Here is an 18,095-nt window from a genome sequence, read left to right as displayed (position 1 = left end):
TTAAAACCAGGGCTATAATTTGTAAAAATTGCAAATTTTGAGAAACTGATTTCTAAATTACCCTTAAGTAAAGGACTTTTTAAATTTTTTCTTTTCATGGCTTTTTATTATATAAAACCAGCTTCCAAATACATGTGAAAATACATCTAGCCATTCCAGTGTTGTTACTTCTTAAGTATTACTCATTCTTAGTTATTTTTAAAGTACTGTATTATAAATGTATTTTGTTTCTAGCAGTATTTATCATAAGATGCAATAAGATTTTTAGTTTCTTTGCTATAACAAGATGGTTAAAATATATGTATCATATGTGATGTTTTAGATAGTAGTATAAGCCAACATGTGATGTGCACTGATTCTTAAAGTTGGTTGTCAATTATGAAGGTAATAAATTCTCACCTTGTTCTTTTCTGTTATAGAAAACTGAAAAAAGCGAATTTCTAAATTTCTTCTATAATCATTGTATGCATGTTCTCACAGCACCACTTTTGGCTAATACTTCAGAAGACAAATGTGAAAAGGGTAAGCATGTGCTCGCGAGCATGTGTGTGTGTGTGTTTCTTTAATCATTATTTTGTGATTCTCTTGCCTTAAAAGTGAAAGAAAAAGAAAAAAACAACAGCATGACCATAAACCATGCCTCTATGACACTGAGTTTATTTGGCTCATTAAGTGCAAAGAAATCTGCTTTTGGACATTCTAACTTCTGATTAAAAAAATTATTTTAAGGGATCTTGAATGTGAATATTGAATCATATGGTAGGTAGAATTGTCTTAGGAGGATTTTGGGAAAAGGCTAACATGCCAGTAGAACTAACATACCAGAGTTTATAAAATTTTAACATTTTACAGTCGAAAGAGACACTTGAAACCATCTAGTCCAAATTCTACCTCAATAAGAATACCTCTACATTGTGTTAAAAATGGTCATCCAGACTTTGCTTGAAGACTTCTAATGAGGAGGAACCTTCTATCCCCTAAGGCTTGGCCCCTTCCATTTCTGGATAGCTTAGTATTAGAATGTTTTTCCTTATCGTCAAGCGTAAATTTTCTTTTTTTTGTTTGTTTGTTTGGTTTTTTTCCTGCACATTCTAACCCTTAATGCTATCCTTGGTAACTAGAAAAAAAAAAAGACTTTTCCTCTTCCATGTGATACCCTTAGCAAGTAATCTGTAAACCAGAAAGTTAAGAATATTTCAGTTTAATTTAGAGTACAGAAGAAAAATAGATAATTCCATCATAGTTCTGGTTGAATTCTAGGCAGTTTTCCTAGCTTTATTCTTAATCTAATATTCCATGAATTTCTACTTGAAATTGTGTAGAGAACATCTTTGTTTTGACGAAAATATTCTGACTTTTATTTTTCCATTAGATGAAATAGTTGGCGCTAACAAAAGTAACACCGTTTGCCCTGGTAAGTGTGAAGTTTATCTTTTTAAAACAGATTTAAAGCAATAAATATGCTTGTGTTGTGAACAACATATTTATATTAAATGGTCTTTTTTTTTTCCAGTATTCAAAATAAGGTCTAGAAATTGGCTTTTTTTCTTTACTACCAAGAATTAAAATTTCCTTCTGTAGAAAAGAAGGCGGCAAATGCATTTGAGATTTCAATTATCTTTATTTTTTGAGATTTTTATACTTACATTGTTTATTTGTGAAAAGGGTTTGTCTGGTTTTTGATGTTTAGATTGTTGTTCATTTTGGGTTTTTGTTTTTAATTAGGCAACTGGGGTTAAGTGACTTGCCCGCGGTCACGCAGGTAGTAAGTGTCAAGTGTTTGATGTGAGGCCGGATTTGAACTCAGGTCCTCCTGACTTCAGGGCCGATGCTCTATCCACTGCGCCACCTAGCTACGCCTGTTGTTCATTTTGAAAGTTTATGTATAGACCTGCTTTTCTTAGGGACCTGATAACTTCTATTTGTCCTTTTTCCATGGTAGATTTTTTAATTAGATATTCTAGGTATATGTAAATCAAGACTCTTTCTACTTGGAGTATGCAAAACAAAAAACAAGTGCATATTGTGTCAGTGTACTACCAGTACTTATTTCTCAAGAAGACTATTAAAGAGCCCGTATAATTCATTCTGTAACTTCAAGGCAATCCAGTCATCTTTAACAGGGAGACTTTTTCAGTATTTGGGCAGAGAGAGCAATAATATCTACTTTTGTGTCTCTCTGATTTGGGCTGAGCATGGTGTTTAATTAACAGTTTAGACATCTTACTGAAATAGGATCTTAATAAGATTTGCTGATAGTGAAAATTGTAGAGATTGTGTTCCACTGACACTGTTCCCCACATAAAACTGAAATTAAGTGTGAGGTAAAGATGAAATTTATATTTAAAATTTTAGGCATGAAAACACCTTTTTGTTCTCACTAAACAATGTGAATCAAGCAATATAAAGAAATATGTTTCACTATTTTAAAAATCCATGTATATGTCTGGAGAGATAGAAAGGACTTATGAATAATAATGGTGTTAGTAGCTAATCATTTCATTATTTTGATCAATCATAGTTACCTAAGCAGGTGAAATTTTTTTGAAGTACCTCTTGTTGAAAGATACACGAAACAACAATCAACATAAGTCATAACAGTCAGTGCTCATAGCTTTTCAGCAGTAATGTTTCTTTGCATGTATTCATTCTGCACATTGGGAAACAAGCAAAAACTAATTGTTTCCATTTCCAACTCAACATAAAGTTTTCAATATAAATTCATTCTGCTTTTCTTTAGATGGTCCTACCTAATGGGTAGTATCAAAAATACCTTAATTTTCTAGTCATACTTGTATTTTTTGTTTTAGTATGGGTGTGAAGAATAAGAAAAAAGCAAGTTTGCCTGGACCATAGAATACAGGAAGGGAGAACAGTTTATATAATAAAGCTGTAAAGAAAGGTTTATACCAAGGGTTTTGAGGATTTTAAATGATAGAGATTCTAGGAGAAGAGAATAACTGGAGTTTGTTCAGTGGCAAATAAGAGAGGGGGAATGTGACCAGACTTTAAGAAAATCATTTTGGCAAGATATATGGCAGATGGATTGGGATGGGAAAAGATTTGAGAAAGGAAGACTAGTTAGAAAGAGTTTGCAAAAGACCTGAACCAGAATTGTGTTTGAGTGGAAAGGAAGGAGATAAAAACAACAGATGTTGTGAAGGCCAAAAATTACGCAATCTGGCAGTTGCATGGATATATGGAGTGAAGGGAAAGTGTTGAATTGAAGATAGCATGGAGGTGGTTGTGAGTTTGAGTGACTAGAAGGTTATTGGTACCCTGGATAAAAATAAGAAGATATAGAAGAAGGGTGGGTTTGAGGGTAAAGAATGTAATGATATCTACAATCTGGCTTCAGTCCATCCATGCCTGATCATCTGTATCACTGTCTCTCATAAAAGGAAACTGATTAACTGTTAACAGTTAACCAGTCACTATCCTGGCTTGTAAGTGTCTGCCTTCCCATGATCACCTATTGGAACCTCTCAGAGATCTGGCAAGGGAATTTTCCCACTGCATCTGCACATCTGCTGTTGAAGGAACGCACATATCTGTTAGTTGGTAATTTCCCTGAGTGGCCAACCATCAACATACATGGGAAGAAGTTGAAATGTATGATCATTAGTGAAAGTTAGTTATTGTGGTGTTGGATATAAGCCCCGTGATTAGCTGTCTCAGGAAGAGTGATAGGCATCCCATCTCCACATTGCAATTAGTCACGTACCCCCTTAGGATCATTCCGTGGTGCCCACTTTAGAGACCACTGCTGTAGAATGTAGTTTAGCTGATGTAGAAACTTAATTCACTAAAAGATAGTTTATTTGGGATGTCATTTTGCTTATTTTTGGGTGTCAACTCCTTATTGGCCATTTTGTTTTATCCTTTAAAGTACAAAGATCACTTTCCTTTGTGGGGGGAAAAAAAAAGACAAAATTATTTAAAGCAACTCTTCCTTCTCTATCATCAGTTATTGTCCCTTCTCCCACGAACAATGGTCCTTTCCCTTTTTTAATATTCTGGATTGTTCTTAGTGTAACCTTTTTATTATCCTTACCTTATCTTACCAGCTTCAGTTTGCTAGCCTCAGCTTATCTGTAGGCATTAGCATTCTTGACACAATTCTTTTTCTTTCTTTCTTTCTTTTTTAGTTTATTTTTATTTTTCAACATTCACTTCCATAAGATTTTGAATTCTAAATTTTCTCCCCATCTCTCCCCTCCCCCTGTCCCAAGATGGTGTATAATTTGATATATAGGCTTTACGTTATAGATTCATATTTTCACATTATCTTGACACAATTTTTAAAGGATTTTGTATTCATCCTCAATTACTAATCTTTGTTACTATCATCTAACTACATCCTTTTAAAATTAAGTTGATGAATTGATTCGTTCCTTATGTATCCGCATCTGTCTCTTGAGCCAATTCTACCTTCTTATCTTTAGAATTCTTTCTCTTAGTTATCAGAATTTCCTTCTTGAGAGGCTACTTCCTTTGAAGAATTTTATACCATGACCTCCTAGCTCTCCCTTCTCTGAACCTTTTATAATCTGTGATTCTAAAATATTCCTATCAGATTATTCCTTTTCTACCACACATTCTAAGATAAGGTTTCTATCCTCCCTCCCCTTTTCCTTCTCTCCCCCGACCCCTTTTCTTGGTTAAAATCAAATTCAACATAGCTTTTCCTTTTGGTTCTTTTTTTTTTTAATTTTCCCCCAGTTACATGTAAAAACAATTTTTAACATTTATTGTTAAATCATTAAATTCCTAATTCTCTCCCTTCCTCCCTCCCCACCACCACCCATTGAGAAAGCAAGCAGTTTGATATAGATTATACATGTGTAGCCATGCAAAACGTATCTGTAATGTTGTGAAATGTCATATCATGTTGTGAAATAAAACATAAAAAACCTCAAGAAAAAGAAAGTTTTAAAAAAGAGTATGTTTAGTACATTTCAGAAGTCAGTTCTTTCTCTGGGGATGAATAGCATTTTCATCATAAGTCCCTCAGAGTTGTCTTGGATCATTTGCTGAGAATAGCTTAAGTCATTCACAGCTAATCTTACAATATTGATGTTACTTTGTACACAGTACATTTTGCTCATGCAAATTTTTCCAGGTTTTTCTGAGAGCATCCTGTTCCATCAGGATCATCATATTTCTTATTGTACAATAGTATTCCATTATAATCACATACCATAACTTATTCACCCATTTTCCAGTTGATGGGCATCCCCCTCAATTTCTGATTCTTAGCCCTCAGAAATGAGCTGCTATAAATATTTTTGTACATAAAGGTCTTTTTCCTTTTTTTTTTTTAACATCTCTTTTGGGATACAGACCTAGTAATGGTATTTTGGTTCTTTCTTTATCAAGGATGAAATTATCATTAAGACAAGTCAGTAAATGATTAGCTTTTCTGCTTTTGTCGGAAAGAAAGAGCTCTAGCAGATGCACAGGTAAATAAAAGTCTCCCATTCCTACCATATTGTGCTTGTGTACCAGGTTTGTGTCCTGAGGTACTTGAAGAACATAGTACCCAGAAGAAGCCCTGGCCAGTCCTCAGATAATACAGCTCAGTTCCAAACAAAGCCTCATAACTCCTGCCAGAATTGCTCCAAGCTGGGCTGTGTCTCAAATTCCCATAGAAATGCATAAGATATTTCTCATATATTCCCCCTTCACACAGCTGCCACCGAAGTTTAAGCCCTTATACTTTCTTACCTGGACTGTTAAAATAGCCTCCTATTTGATCTTCCCTTGGAGTCACTTCCCACTCCAGTCTATCATCCACAGACATCAAAATGATTTTCCTAAATCACTCAGATGTGAGCGTGTCTGTTCTTCTTACCCCCACCCTTACAGTAAGCTCCATTGCACACTTCATGTTTTCCATGCTACTTCTACTATTCTGGTAAACTAGACTATCCCTGCCTGAGGCCTACATTTCTGATAGGTCAGCTTTGCTCTTGTTTCTTGCTTACTTGTGTTTGTAGTCCTAGCATATAGTAAGCACTTAATTGCTTGATCTGTCAAGATAACTTTATATGCTTCACATTTACTTAATTTTGTATATTGTATCCCTCAGCAGATTATACAATCATAGATTGAGAGCTGGAAGGGACCTTACAGGTCCTCAGATTAAGCCCCTCTGTGTTACAGATGAGGAATCTGAGGCCCAGAGAAGTTGTGACTTGACTAATGTCACACAGCCAGTACACGTGTGAGGCCAACCCTGGTCTTCCAGACTCGTATATCCACTATACTATATAAATGCCTCAGGGATAGAGACTGCTTGCTTTCTTAGCATAGTGCCCTGAGTATAATGTAGTAAGTACTTAATGTATGTTTGAGTGAAATTAAATTAAAGACATAGAAGATACTGAAACTGATCTTTAAAGCAGAAAAAGAGGGGCAGCTAGGTGGTACAGTGGATAAAGCACTGGCCCTGGAGTCAGGAGGACCTGAGTTCAAATCCGGCCTCAGACACATGATACTCACTAGCTGTGTGATCCTGGGCAAGTCACTTAACCCTGATTGCCTTGCAAAATGAATGAATGAATTAATGAATAGAGTAGAGTAGAAAGGGCTGGGGGGGGGGGTCTGCTATCAGGTTTAATTTATTTAATGACCAGTATGCATACTGAGGAAAATTAACTTGATTCCTTATGATACTTAAGGATTCCTAAAATGGTTACTGTCATAGTATAGTTTAAAATCAGTAATTTTTCTGTCTACAGTTCTGCATAATGTCAGTGTGTGGCCATTATAACAAATTCAAGCAGTATTTCTAGGTGATTCAGGTAGTATATAAACCAGTGGGTGGAGAAAAAAGGTCAATCCTTTCAATAGGCTTTAATTATATATGTTGATATTTTATAAAATGGAATTATTTAATTTACATTTTATTAAAATATTCTTCTTTTGAAGATGTTTTGAGGGTAATAATCCTATTTCTTACTTGAGGAATTTGTGTGTTTTATCAGTTCAAGCAAAATATTTGACAGTTTTTGTTGTGTCCTTCAATAGATCAACCGTGTTTGACTTCCAGGCTTTCTTGAGTCATAAACGTGGCAGTGTTAGTTATTTGAGTATTTTTCTGTGTTGTTTTTCTTTTTCCTAAAACATAATTTACTCGTTGGAGTTACTTTTAAAATGCTTTAAGTCATAATTTTAGAAATTTGGACCTTCTAGAAAACAGATTTTTTAAAAAGTAACATTGAGTGAACCACTGAATGTTTCCATTTCCTTACCTACTCATAGAATGTCAGATCTAGAGTGCCCTAGAAGTAATTTAACCCAGTCCCCTCAATTCCTTGATTCAAGGAAACTGAGGCCCTGAGTAGTGAAATTATTTGTCTTAGATGCCGTAACTAATTAGTGGCCAGTTAGCTAGACTTTTTAACGCAGTGTTCTTTCCGTACTACTGCACCAATATCTGTTTTTAAACAGAGAAGATAATGTATTTGAACATGAAGTCTTCACCTATAAATGTCTGGATATCTAGAAACATCAGCATATTTAATTTGGAGTTTTTAATGTTTCTGATATAAAAATGGAAACAATATTACAAGTGATTCTGTTGAGAAAAGAGACAAAGAATAGCAGTAGAAGTGTCTGTCTACTGATAAAATATGTGGTATAGTGTCAAAAGCACTGGACATGAGTGGGAGTGCTATAGAAATGTGGGCTATATTTCATAATAACAATACCATAATGTCTTTAATTTGGGGCAGCTAGATGGTGCAGTGAATAGAGTACTGGCCTTGAAGTCAGGAGGACCTGAGTTCAAATCGGCCTCAGACCAAACACTTGACACTTACTAGCTGTGTGACCCTGGGCAAGTCACTTAACCCCAATTGCCTTTAAAAAAAAAATTGTATATTACATAATGTCTTTAATTTGTATAAAAATTGAAGTGTCCTCAAAAAGTAGATTGCATGATTTTTTTTACATAAGTAAACAACAAGAATTTTGTATTTTTATGTGTCTAATTTTATCTTCCTTTTTTAATAGATAACTACCAAACAGCACAGCTGCTTGCCTTAATTTTGGAATTACTCACATTTTGTGTGGAACACCACACATATCACATAAAAAATTATATTATGAACAAAGATTTGCTAAGACGTGTTCTTGTCTTAATGAATTCAAAACATACGTTCCTGGCATTATGTAAGTAATTATTCAAATAGAGCTTTTATAAAATGATTTAAAGGCCAATTTTTTTTTAGTAAGAAATTGCCATTTATTCACTCAGTTGAATTGATGGCACTATGCATTGCAAAGCCATAACTTTAAAAAAAATGATGGTGGGAAGGATGTGACATACAGTGTAATGGTTTCCCTTCATACTACTTTGGAAAAGAAGTTTTAACCAGTTTTAATGTTTTTAAGAGAGAGCGTCATGATAAAATCTCACTCATACTTTTTGCTCGAATCCTCCTTAATCAGTTTAGTCACTTACTTTGTAACCTGAGGCTTTGAAGTTTTGTGTGACTTACTTTAGTTCATTCATGTATTGAACTGTGTTCGGAAGTCAGTGGATAAAGCACTAGAAAGTAATTATTAGATGTAGAATCTCTTACAATTCCTAACATATGTTATCTGTTTCCCTTGTCTTTAACTCATTTAAAATTGTTATATTATGTATTGAGATGGGAAGGAGCAGAGTATATTAGTATTTAGTCCTAGAAAGGTTGGATTGATGGGAAAGGAGCGAATGTGTAGATAAGACTTTTTTCCTTTCCTTTCCTCTTCGATTTCATTCTTCGTGGGTTAAAAATATCCACACAAATAGAGGTGAGATATACTTCCTAGAGATAAAATTTCATCATGAGATGATTTCTTTGAAAGTCTTGTTTTATGAAGGACTAATTGGATAGTGTCTCTAAAGCACATTAAACAACCCTTTGGAGACAGGTAGTATATAAAAATATGATTAGCAAATATAAGGAATTAGAATTATGTGGTTTGTAACAACAGGAATTTGTCAGGTTTTTTTGGTGTTTTTGTTTGTTTTGCTCTGGTAGGCTGGAGGAGATATAGACACAGTGGGTTATTTTTAAGCTTCAAAAATGTGAAATAAAGGCCAGTTGTGTTTAAAAGCTTGATAACTGGTTCTTTTATTGTCATAAAAGAACTTCACCTTACTCTAAATTATTTTTAATAGGTGCTCTTCGTTTCATGAGGAGAATAATTGGTCTTAAAGATGAATTTTACAACCGTTATATCACCAAGGGAAATCTTTTTGAGCCAGTTATAAATGCCCTTCTGGATAATGGAACCCGATACAACCTGCTAAACTCAGCTGTCATTGAATTGTTTGAATTCATAAGAGTGGTAAGTTGAAATGCTGTTGAAAGAGTTCTTAGAATTTATTCAGATGTAGTTATTAGTTTCTGAAATGACACCACTTCTTTTGTAGAGTATATATCAATAAAGTTAAATTCCCTGTATTTCCCATTTTCTCACCATTTGTTTTATGTTTATTCCATGTGTCTGGATTTCTATTTCTTTATCTAGTTACCTTTTATTATCACTAACTTTTCCCCTTTGGACTAAATAATACCATTATATTTATTAAAATTAAAAATATAGAAGCAAAACTTAAAAGTAAGAAATGTCAGTAACATTAAAAACTTGGAATTGACATACCACTTTTGTAATGCAGATTAAATAAACATAAGTTCAGTTAAGTGTAACTTACTTTAGTTTTTTAGTTGAAAAATGTTCTGACTTATTTAATATATTGTCATTCCATTTTGAATTTCAAAACATATAAAATGGAATTCAGGAGGAGTTGTTACTGTGAAGTAGTCACTCTCCAAAAGCTACACTATTAGAGAACTCTAGGACCAATTCCTGGAATGGAGTCCTAGGTAAATAGTTCATCAGTCATATATTATATAAATTCTGAGGAATCTGCTTATTTTTGATGTAATCTTGGCCCATTTCTAAAACAGTGAAATGAGAAGTCATTTTAAAGTTTTCTACAGATAGTATTTGCATATGTAAAAAAACTACTTAGGGAATTTTTTGGAAGGTGATTAAAAAAACTTGGGGGATAGCTTTGTAATGATAAACATTTTTATTTTTCTGGATAATACTGTGATATGAGAAAAATTATGTGGAATGTAAATTTTTTTTTGTGCTTATACAGGAAGATATCAAGTCTCTTACTGCACATATAGTTGAAAATTTTTATAAGGCCCTTGAATCAATTGAATATGTTCAGACATTCAAAGGATTGAAGACAAAATATGAACAAGAAAAAGACAGACAAAGTCAGAAACTGAACAGGTATTTGTGTTTTGGAATTCAAGCCTGTGATGAAGTCAAATTCATATTTTTTGATCCATATATTTTGATATTACAGGCATATACTACATCACATCATTATTTGGTTCACAACTTCAAGTGAAAGAATACTGTGGGAAAGCAGTTAGTACTCCAAGAAAAAGACTATAAATAAAAAATATGTTATTGACTAAGGCAGGGGAGAGGGTGGGCCAAGGCAGTTATGTAGGAGAATGGTATTAGAAAGGTCCGAGTCTAAGTAAGCCAGGAATCCAGAACTCTGCACTGTACAGAATTGGCTGAGATCCTGAGTTGGAAACTGAGTTGAATATGGAGTTGAAGCTAGGTATGTTTTTCTGCTCAACAGAGGCAGTGGAGATAATGATAGCAGGTGATCGAAGGGGTTAGGGTCTGTAGGAGATACATCTATTTTGTTGGTCTACCATTTGAAAGGACTACAGTGAGATTTTTGCAGTATTAAAGTGGGGGTTTAATTATGACATGTTAATAGCTTCTGACATTGATAGTTTAGGGCAACTTTATGTGTATTTTTTGTGGAGCTAGAATTTCCCTGGGGATTTCTCTTTTACACTAAATAGTCATAAATAACAATTCAGTAGAAGTAGTAGTACTCTTTTTTCTTCTTTCTCCTAGAAGAAAAGATAAAAAGGATGGCTTTTCTTTAAACCGCCCCTTATCTTTTAATTCAGTATAGATTTTAGCTGACCTTAAAAATACCCTAAACTATTTCCATACTGATCCATTTGTATTCTCATCATTATGTTATGATTTATTCTATGCAAAATCAACTCCTCATGGTTCCACATTTATTATTTCTTTTACATTTTAAAAACTGGTTACAGAACTTGAGTCACCCATGATATATTTATTACAGTGTACCATCTATATTGCGTAGCAACAGATTTCGAAGAGATGCAAGAACCTTGGAGGAAGATGAAGAAATGTGGTTCAATGAAGATGAAGAGGAAGAAGGTGAAGCAGTTGTGCCTCCAGGTGAAAAGTCAAAGCCAGAGGATGATTTTCCAGATAGCTATGAAAAGTTTATGGAAACGAAAAAAGGTATTCACTTTGGATTATTTTCTTTGCTGTGTCTTTTTAATTATTTATACAGAAATCATGAGACAGCTGTTTTGTTGGGTTTTTTTGTTTTGTTTTGTTTTTGGTTAGGCAATGGGGTTAAATGACTTGCCCAGGGTCGCACAGTTAGTAAGTGTTATGTGTCCAAACCTGTATTTGAACTCGGGTCCTCCTGACTCCAGGCCTGGTGCTTTATCCACTGTGCCACCTAGTTTCCCCTGGCTGTTATATTTTTACAAAAAGCATGAGACATTCTACACTGAATGTTTCATAGTAATACTTCTTCGAATTAGTGAATAAACTTGAACTATACAATTTTTAAAGAAGTATATGTTGATTTATTTATTTCAGAAGGCAGACTTTCAGTTTTGCGTTCAACCACGGTTAATACCTTTGTCTTGATATTTGATACTCAGCATTGTCAGACTCTCTATTACGTGATATAAACGGCCTTAAATTTTCTTCTGCCCTGTAAACACCATTTAAAATTTGTATTATAGAGTCTTAGAACTGGAAGGGACCTTAGAAAGACATTTTACAGACTGTGAATCAGGCAGAATTTAAACGTATAATCCTAAAGATCTTTAAAAGTTAGGTTCCTGTAGAGAAAATTGAATCTGTCCCCTCAACTCAGTTTCAACCAGGGTCTGTTAAGTACCTATTATGTTCAAGGAACTGTACTCTGGGTAGTCAGGATTCAAAGATGAAACAGAACATAATTCCTGCCTTGAAGAAGTTCACAACCGAGATGAGGGGTAAGACAAACATACAAATAACTATGCTATAATTTATATTGTGATATGAACCAGTGAGAGGTCTGGAGCAGTATAGAGGGGGGGAAATTAGCTTGCCAAGAAAAGTTAAAAGTAAATTTTCCCCTTGTAACATTTCTACTTGTTTTGTGCAGCTTCAAGGTCCTTTGTAGAAGGCATACCTTTTTTATAGATTTATTTATACCTGACGTGCTGTGATTGGGAATTTTGACACTTCTTTTAAGGGTATTTTTACTATCTGTTTTCCATTGCTTATATCTTAATGGAATATAATAGGGAGAAAATTGGATTTGGGAGCAGGGGAGACCTGAGTTTTAGTCCCAGCTCTGACTTGAGCAAGTCATTTCCCTTTTAAGCCTTCTCAGTTTGGTCCTACTTTTACTCAGTCTTCATTCACTGTTAAAAATTCTTATCTCATCAGAGTCCAAAGGAAATAAACTGAAATAAATATTCAGATGATAGTTTTGGTTCCTTGATTTGCTCTGAACATATTCACCACAAACACTGGTCTGCCACTGCCAAAAGACCTTGCCATTACTGTCAGAATCAGGCTTTAAGTGTCATGATCATCTTAGGCTTTAAAAAACAAATTAGGATATTTTCATTTGTGATCACATATTGATGTATATTCATATTTTATCTTTGGTTTAGCAAAAGAAAGTGAAGACAAAGAAAATCTTCCCAAAAGGACATCCTCTGGTGGCTTCAAATTTACTTTCTCTCATTCTGCCAGTGCTGCTAATGGAGCAAATAGTACGAACAGTAAATCTGTAGCTGCTCAAACAACACCAGCAAGTTCTAATGGATCTTCTTCCAAAAATACAAGCTTAACTACATCAGTAACAGCCACTAAAGTGAGTAAATTGATCATGGGTTTGTTTTGTTGTTTTTTTGAACATTCCCATTCTCTTTTGGTTGGAAGCAGTGATGTCTTGAGATTCTTGGTGTAAGTATTTAGGTAATATATTTTAAATTGACTAAAGCTTCTGTTATCTGTTATATCCGTCCATCTAAATAGCTATGTTTATATTTTAAACAGCATTTTTTCTGCCTTTGTTGTAGTCTGTATTTATTATATGCTACCACCAACAGAGTATGTTGAACGTGATTTTTTTTGTAACATGATTTTTGATGACCACAGAGACCTTATTATAAATGCTGTCTTAGGCTGACATGCAGAAATTTTTATTATGCTGACTGGCCCGCTTTACTGTGCTTCCTGAATTCTTGTGTTGATTTTTTTTCCTTTGCAGTTTATCTGTCTTTTTATATTATTGTCTATGTCCCCTCTTAATTTTCTGTAAAGCCGCTATGGAACCTGTTTATAATTTGTTTTAAAATAAGAGTAAATTACTCTTGAGTCAAGGTCTAGGGGTAAAGTACAAGTGCTTTGCTGTATAGATGCCAATATCTAGTTGGTTAAATTGAACTCAAATTTAATTTTTTTGCTTATGAATTGACAAAGTTACCAGGTAGCTAAGTTTTGGACAGATAGTTTAAATTGGTCTTAGTATAAATTGTTTTGAATAGTAATCCTTTTATTTCTACCTTAAGTCTTTAGGCTTTGGACTAAGACATTTATAGTTGATGACATTTTCAGTCATAGCTGACAGTGAGTTCCTAATAGGAGTGGAAATTTTAAGTTTGAGCTCAGACTTAACATGTTAGCCTCATCCAGGCAATAAACTAGCCAGAAAATTGGGGAGGGAAGGTACAGAATGTGATTACTTTTGTTTCTGTTAAATTATTTTCCCTTCCACTTACTTCACACTTCTTTCAGTAGTCAGACTTTCTTATTCACCTCCACCCCTTTAAAAAAAGACACATAGATAAATAAAACTGAATTTTGGTTTCAGGTTTCTGAGTGTAACATAAATACCATCTTGTTACAAGCCTGATGTTTTTCATAATCTTTCACCATCTGCTAGATTTTAAAACATACAAATAGAGCCAGAAAACAGCCACTTCTCTTGTGACAGGAAGATTATTATTGCTTATTTTTCTGGTGGTATTGATGTAAAAGCTCTTAACAGATTTACATTAGCTCATTGAGATGATTTCAATTTAGTATTCATTCATTCAACGTACATTAAGTGCCTGCATGAGACACTGAAGATATAGAGACAAAAGCAGAATAGTCCTTGTTCTCAATGAGGTTACATTCTGATGAGATAGACAACAAACATATATGTATATAGGTATATGCAGAAAATATTCAGCATAGATGCCAGGTAATTTGCAGGGTGAGGCTGAGGGAGTCTGGGAGGGAATGGGAAAGGCCATGGTGAGATGGTGGTGCTTGGGCTGAATTTTGAAAGGAGCCAGGAGGTTGAAGTGAAAATGGAGAAAGAAAGCATTCTAGGCATCAATTATAGCCATTTCGAAAGCATAGAAAATAGGGGTAGTGCCAGTTTTAAAAAGTTTTTTTAATACTTTTAAGAAGCTTGAAAGTAGGTAAATTCAGTTTAGTATTTATATTGTTGCTAAGAGGGAGCATAACAATGGATCCAGGGTCCCTGACCTTGGAGTCTGAAAGACCTGCTTCAAAGACATAACTCTAAAAATGAACAGATTACTTAATATCTTATTAACCCGGCAATTCTATGACACTGTAAGTTACAGATCTGCAACAGTGGCAGGAAGTTCCACTTTGGGAGTTCCCAACACAGAAAAAAATTGGAAAAGAAAAGTTTTTTAGTGTGGAGTAAATGGATTAAATATTTGAGAGCAGTAGATAAATTTTATAACTCTGAATCCAGTACCTATACTGAACACAAGGATTAAACAGTCATTTCAATTAAATAGGTCTTTTTTTTTTCTGGGGATAGGGTCCTAATTTTTGTGAATTAACAGAAATTCAGGGGTTTGGAGCCCTAAAGAAACTTGACGACCTATGACAGTTCATATTTAGTGCATTTCCAGCAATCTTTAGATAATTTGGTGGGTGAGAAATATAGGTCTATAACATTAAGCCCTGTTAGCTATTTAAATGAGGGGTTATACATAGATGATCTTTTATTCCCTTTCAGCTATAAAATTTATTTCTGTGGCTCTACAAGGAGAGTTAAAGAGTGGGAAACTCAATGGTGATCAAGTCAGGACACCTAGTTTCTATTTGAGGCTCTGCCATTATCTTGTGTCACCTAGCCACTTTGGGCTTAAGGCTTCTCATGTGTAAAATGAGGCAATTATATATTAGCCTAATCCTTTCCAGCTCTTAAACTTATAATTCTACACCAGGTCTTTACTAATTGGCTGTTGTTTCTTTTCCTGTTGTTTGAGTTACCTACGTTACCATTCCCAGTCCAATTCCTTGTTGCTGAAATAAGAAACTCTGTAAGGTATAGTTTATAAGTTGGGTGACCCTTCCACAGTACAGGGATTTATTCTGCAGCTGTGAGTCCAGGTAGACACAGAAAGTATTTTTCTAGTCTTGAGTTAGAAGTGAAAAAATAAGTTATCGTTAAACATCCAAGTTTTAAAAAAATCTTTAATTAGCAAATACATTTTTGCATTATACAATCTTGACATTGCCTAGAAAATTGCCATTTGGCCTTCAGTTAACTAATTTATAAGAATGCAGTCTCATAACATTTAGATTTCTTTACTTTTTGTGCAGATGCCATAAACTGTGCTTCTTTGACTAGTTAGCTAAAAATTATATATTAAGTGTACAGAAATGTTTTAATACTCATAGAGTTGCTCCCCTCTTTCTGGAAAAAAACATCAAATATATTTCAGTGTTGTAAGTTAAGTTTTTTATTTTTCAACAGGGAAGTCTGGTTGGCCTAGTAGATTATCCAGATGATGAAGAAGAGGAGGAAGAAGAGGAGACATCTCCAAGAAAAAGACCTCGCCTTGGCTCATAAAAACTTTGGGGGGGAGGGGAACCTCACAGTGGGGTATTAGTAAATGCTGCAACTGTTCAGTGAGCTTAAAAGTCTGAATCAGAAAGCTTTCTCCCTTGAACATATAAGATAACATACAAGGAGTAGCAAAAGACACTCAGTGTATCAACTAGAAGAGTTTAGTTCTGTAAACACCAGGCTTCCAAGGAACTTTTCTCTTTCTAGTAATTAAGGAGTTTGCCTTTCAGGCTGTCAAAAAATGGTGGGTTAGTAGTAATCAGAACCTGGGTGACAGCTTCTCAGCAAGGAAAGTCTCAGGTTTGGGGAGGGATGAGGGAGGGGAGCAGGTCAGTAAAATTTTAATATTGCAGGGTTGCCCCGGTTATATATCAGAACTAGAAAATGATTGTGAAACTTCAGTTGCAAACCCAATAATGTTACTTTTTGTAATGGTGCTGGCCATAGTGTTCTTTTATCAGTTGCCTCTTTTAAAACAATTTTTAGGGAAAGCAGATTTAGCTAGCATAAAAAATGAAGTTAAACTGTTGGGACCATTTCTTTCAAAATTTAACAGAAGTTCAGCCTTTCAGGCCATTGGAGGAAGGCACACCCTGTGTTACCATGCATGTTTGAATTTTTTTACACACCAGGAATTTCCAGTATGTATTTTGAAGAAAAGCAAGCTGGCTTAAAAGTGGACAATTCTACTAATCTAACATTTAAACCAGTACTTCCAGAGATACTGATGATAGGAATCAGTAGTTTCCCAAAAGAATGTTCTCCAGGAACTTGCTTGTGGCTATAGCAGAGTCCTTTCAGCTGCACCAAAGTACAAGCATTTGTGGAAGATACAGTGTCAAGTCACTTTCTGCTGTTAGTAAAGCTGTCTCTCTTTGCTAAGCAGCTGTCATACTACCACATTCACAACTTGCAAAATGTGTCAGTTGATAAGCACTAACACATATACACACACAGGTTTTAAATAGTGCTGAATGAACGAAGTGGCATTTGACATTAAGAAGCCATTTTGGACCAAGAAGTTACTAGAAAAGAGAAATCCGCATGCAGCACATAAACCTTTTCCTTAAGCAGGGGTGTAATATGAAAGCTGCTTTGTTTGTTTGTTTGTTTTTGAAGAATAAAAGCACATTCCATGTACACAAATGAATTGCAAAAATAATTGAGGCAAACAGTTGAAGTTTTATTTTCAAGGAGCAGCAAGTAATCTGTAAATATTTTAATGTTAGTTTGCCCATCTATGATCTGAGATCATGCTAAAGTGAGAAAAACGTCCCCAAACTATAATTAATGTGTTAGAAATGATAAAAGCTCAAAACTATGAAACCAGCTGCAATCCACCACATAGCGATCGCCCTTGTAATGTGTTATGGGTCCATTTTTCCTGGAATAGTTTAAACTAAAGCAGTTTCCCTGTTTTGGAGATTTTGTAGTTAATTTTAATTTTAGCTATTGTTTGGAAAAGATGGGCTGTCTGTGTAGATATGAAGTATAGTTTTTTCCATAAAACAGAATTTATTTTGTATTAAAAATACCACTGTACTTGTTTTACACCATTTGTATACATGTGGTGATATTAATGCTGAAATGTAAAATTCAGGAATTAAAATGTGACCCTGTAATTCCATAATTATTGCTTTTGTTTGGTTTGTTGTAAATGTTAAGTTCACTCAGTTTTGAGATTGGCCATTTTAGAGTATCATTAATAAGCCAATAAAGTCATTCAGACTTCAATATTATAAATCATTAGGTCAGACAATGTAGGAGTTCTAAACTAGTGAGAGAGTCTATTGTATTTTCAGCATTTTGAGTACACTTAAGAGTGGGTGGGCCATGGGGAAAATAAAATCTTACGTCCCCATTGGGCTCCAGGCATCCTAGAATGGGGCTTCCCTCTCACACAACGAAGGGTGTATAGCATAAAAGGTATCTTCCATGTATCAGTAAAGTGACTCAGGATGTATTAGACTTGAAAAAGATCAAGTGTACCCTATATCATTAAGAAGTTCCCCCTTAAACCCTGGCCTAATAAGCCCCTTCTTTGCTTCTCAAAGCT

At 34.5% G+C, this 18,095-nt stretch overlaps 1 protein-coding gene across 5 annotated transcripts in view; it reads left to right on the top strand.

Annotated features, from left to right (window-relative positions):
- The window catches only part of PPP4R3B (protein phosphatase 4 regulatory subunit 3B), an 82,945-nt gene extending 65,276 nt beyond the window's left edge, over nucleotides 1–17,669 (top strand). For 3 of the 5 annotated variants that reach the window (XM_078149525.1, XM_020996219.2, XM_020996218.2), the window contains 8 exons: nucleotides 420–522; nucleotides 1,373–1,414; nucleotides 8,020–8,178; nucleotides 9,176–9,345; nucleotides 10,166–10,305; nucleotides 11,198–11,382; nucleotides 12,825–13,027; nucleotides 15,947–17,669. In XM_078149525.1, the coding sequence (XP_078005651.1) occupies nucleotides 420–522; nucleotides 1,373–1,414; nucleotides 8,020–8,178; nucleotides 9,176–9,345; nucleotides 10,166–10,305; nucleotides 11,198–11,382; nucleotides 12,825–13,027; nucleotides 15,947–16,042 (1,098 nt within the window). In that variant the 3' untranslated portion in view covers nucleotides 16,043–17,669. The remainder of the gene's footprint in view (nucleotides 1–419; nucleotides 523–1,372; nucleotides 1,415–8,019; nucleotides 8,179–9,175; nucleotides 9,346–10,165; nucleotides 10,306–11,197; nucleotides 11,383–12,824; nucleotides 13,028–15,946) is intronic. The other 2 variants (XM_078149524.1, XM_020996220.2) reach the window with 1 other exon arrangement.
- Nucleotides 17,670–18,095: the final 426 nt, after the last annotated feature.

The sequence above is a fragment of the Phascolarctos cinereus genome, unplaced genomic scaffold (genome assembly GCF_003287225.1).
Source record: "Phascolarctos cinereus isolate Bilbo 61053 unplaced genomic scaffold, phaCin_HiC Scaffold_2;HRSCAF=192, whole genome shotgun sequence".
In the NCBI taxonomy this organism is placed as follows: domain Eukaryota; kingdom Metazoa; phylum Chordata; class Mammalia; order Diprotodontia; family Phascolarctidae; genus Phascolarctos; species Phascolarctos cinereus.
This window is presented reverse-complemented; position numbering and strand designations above follow the sequence as displayed.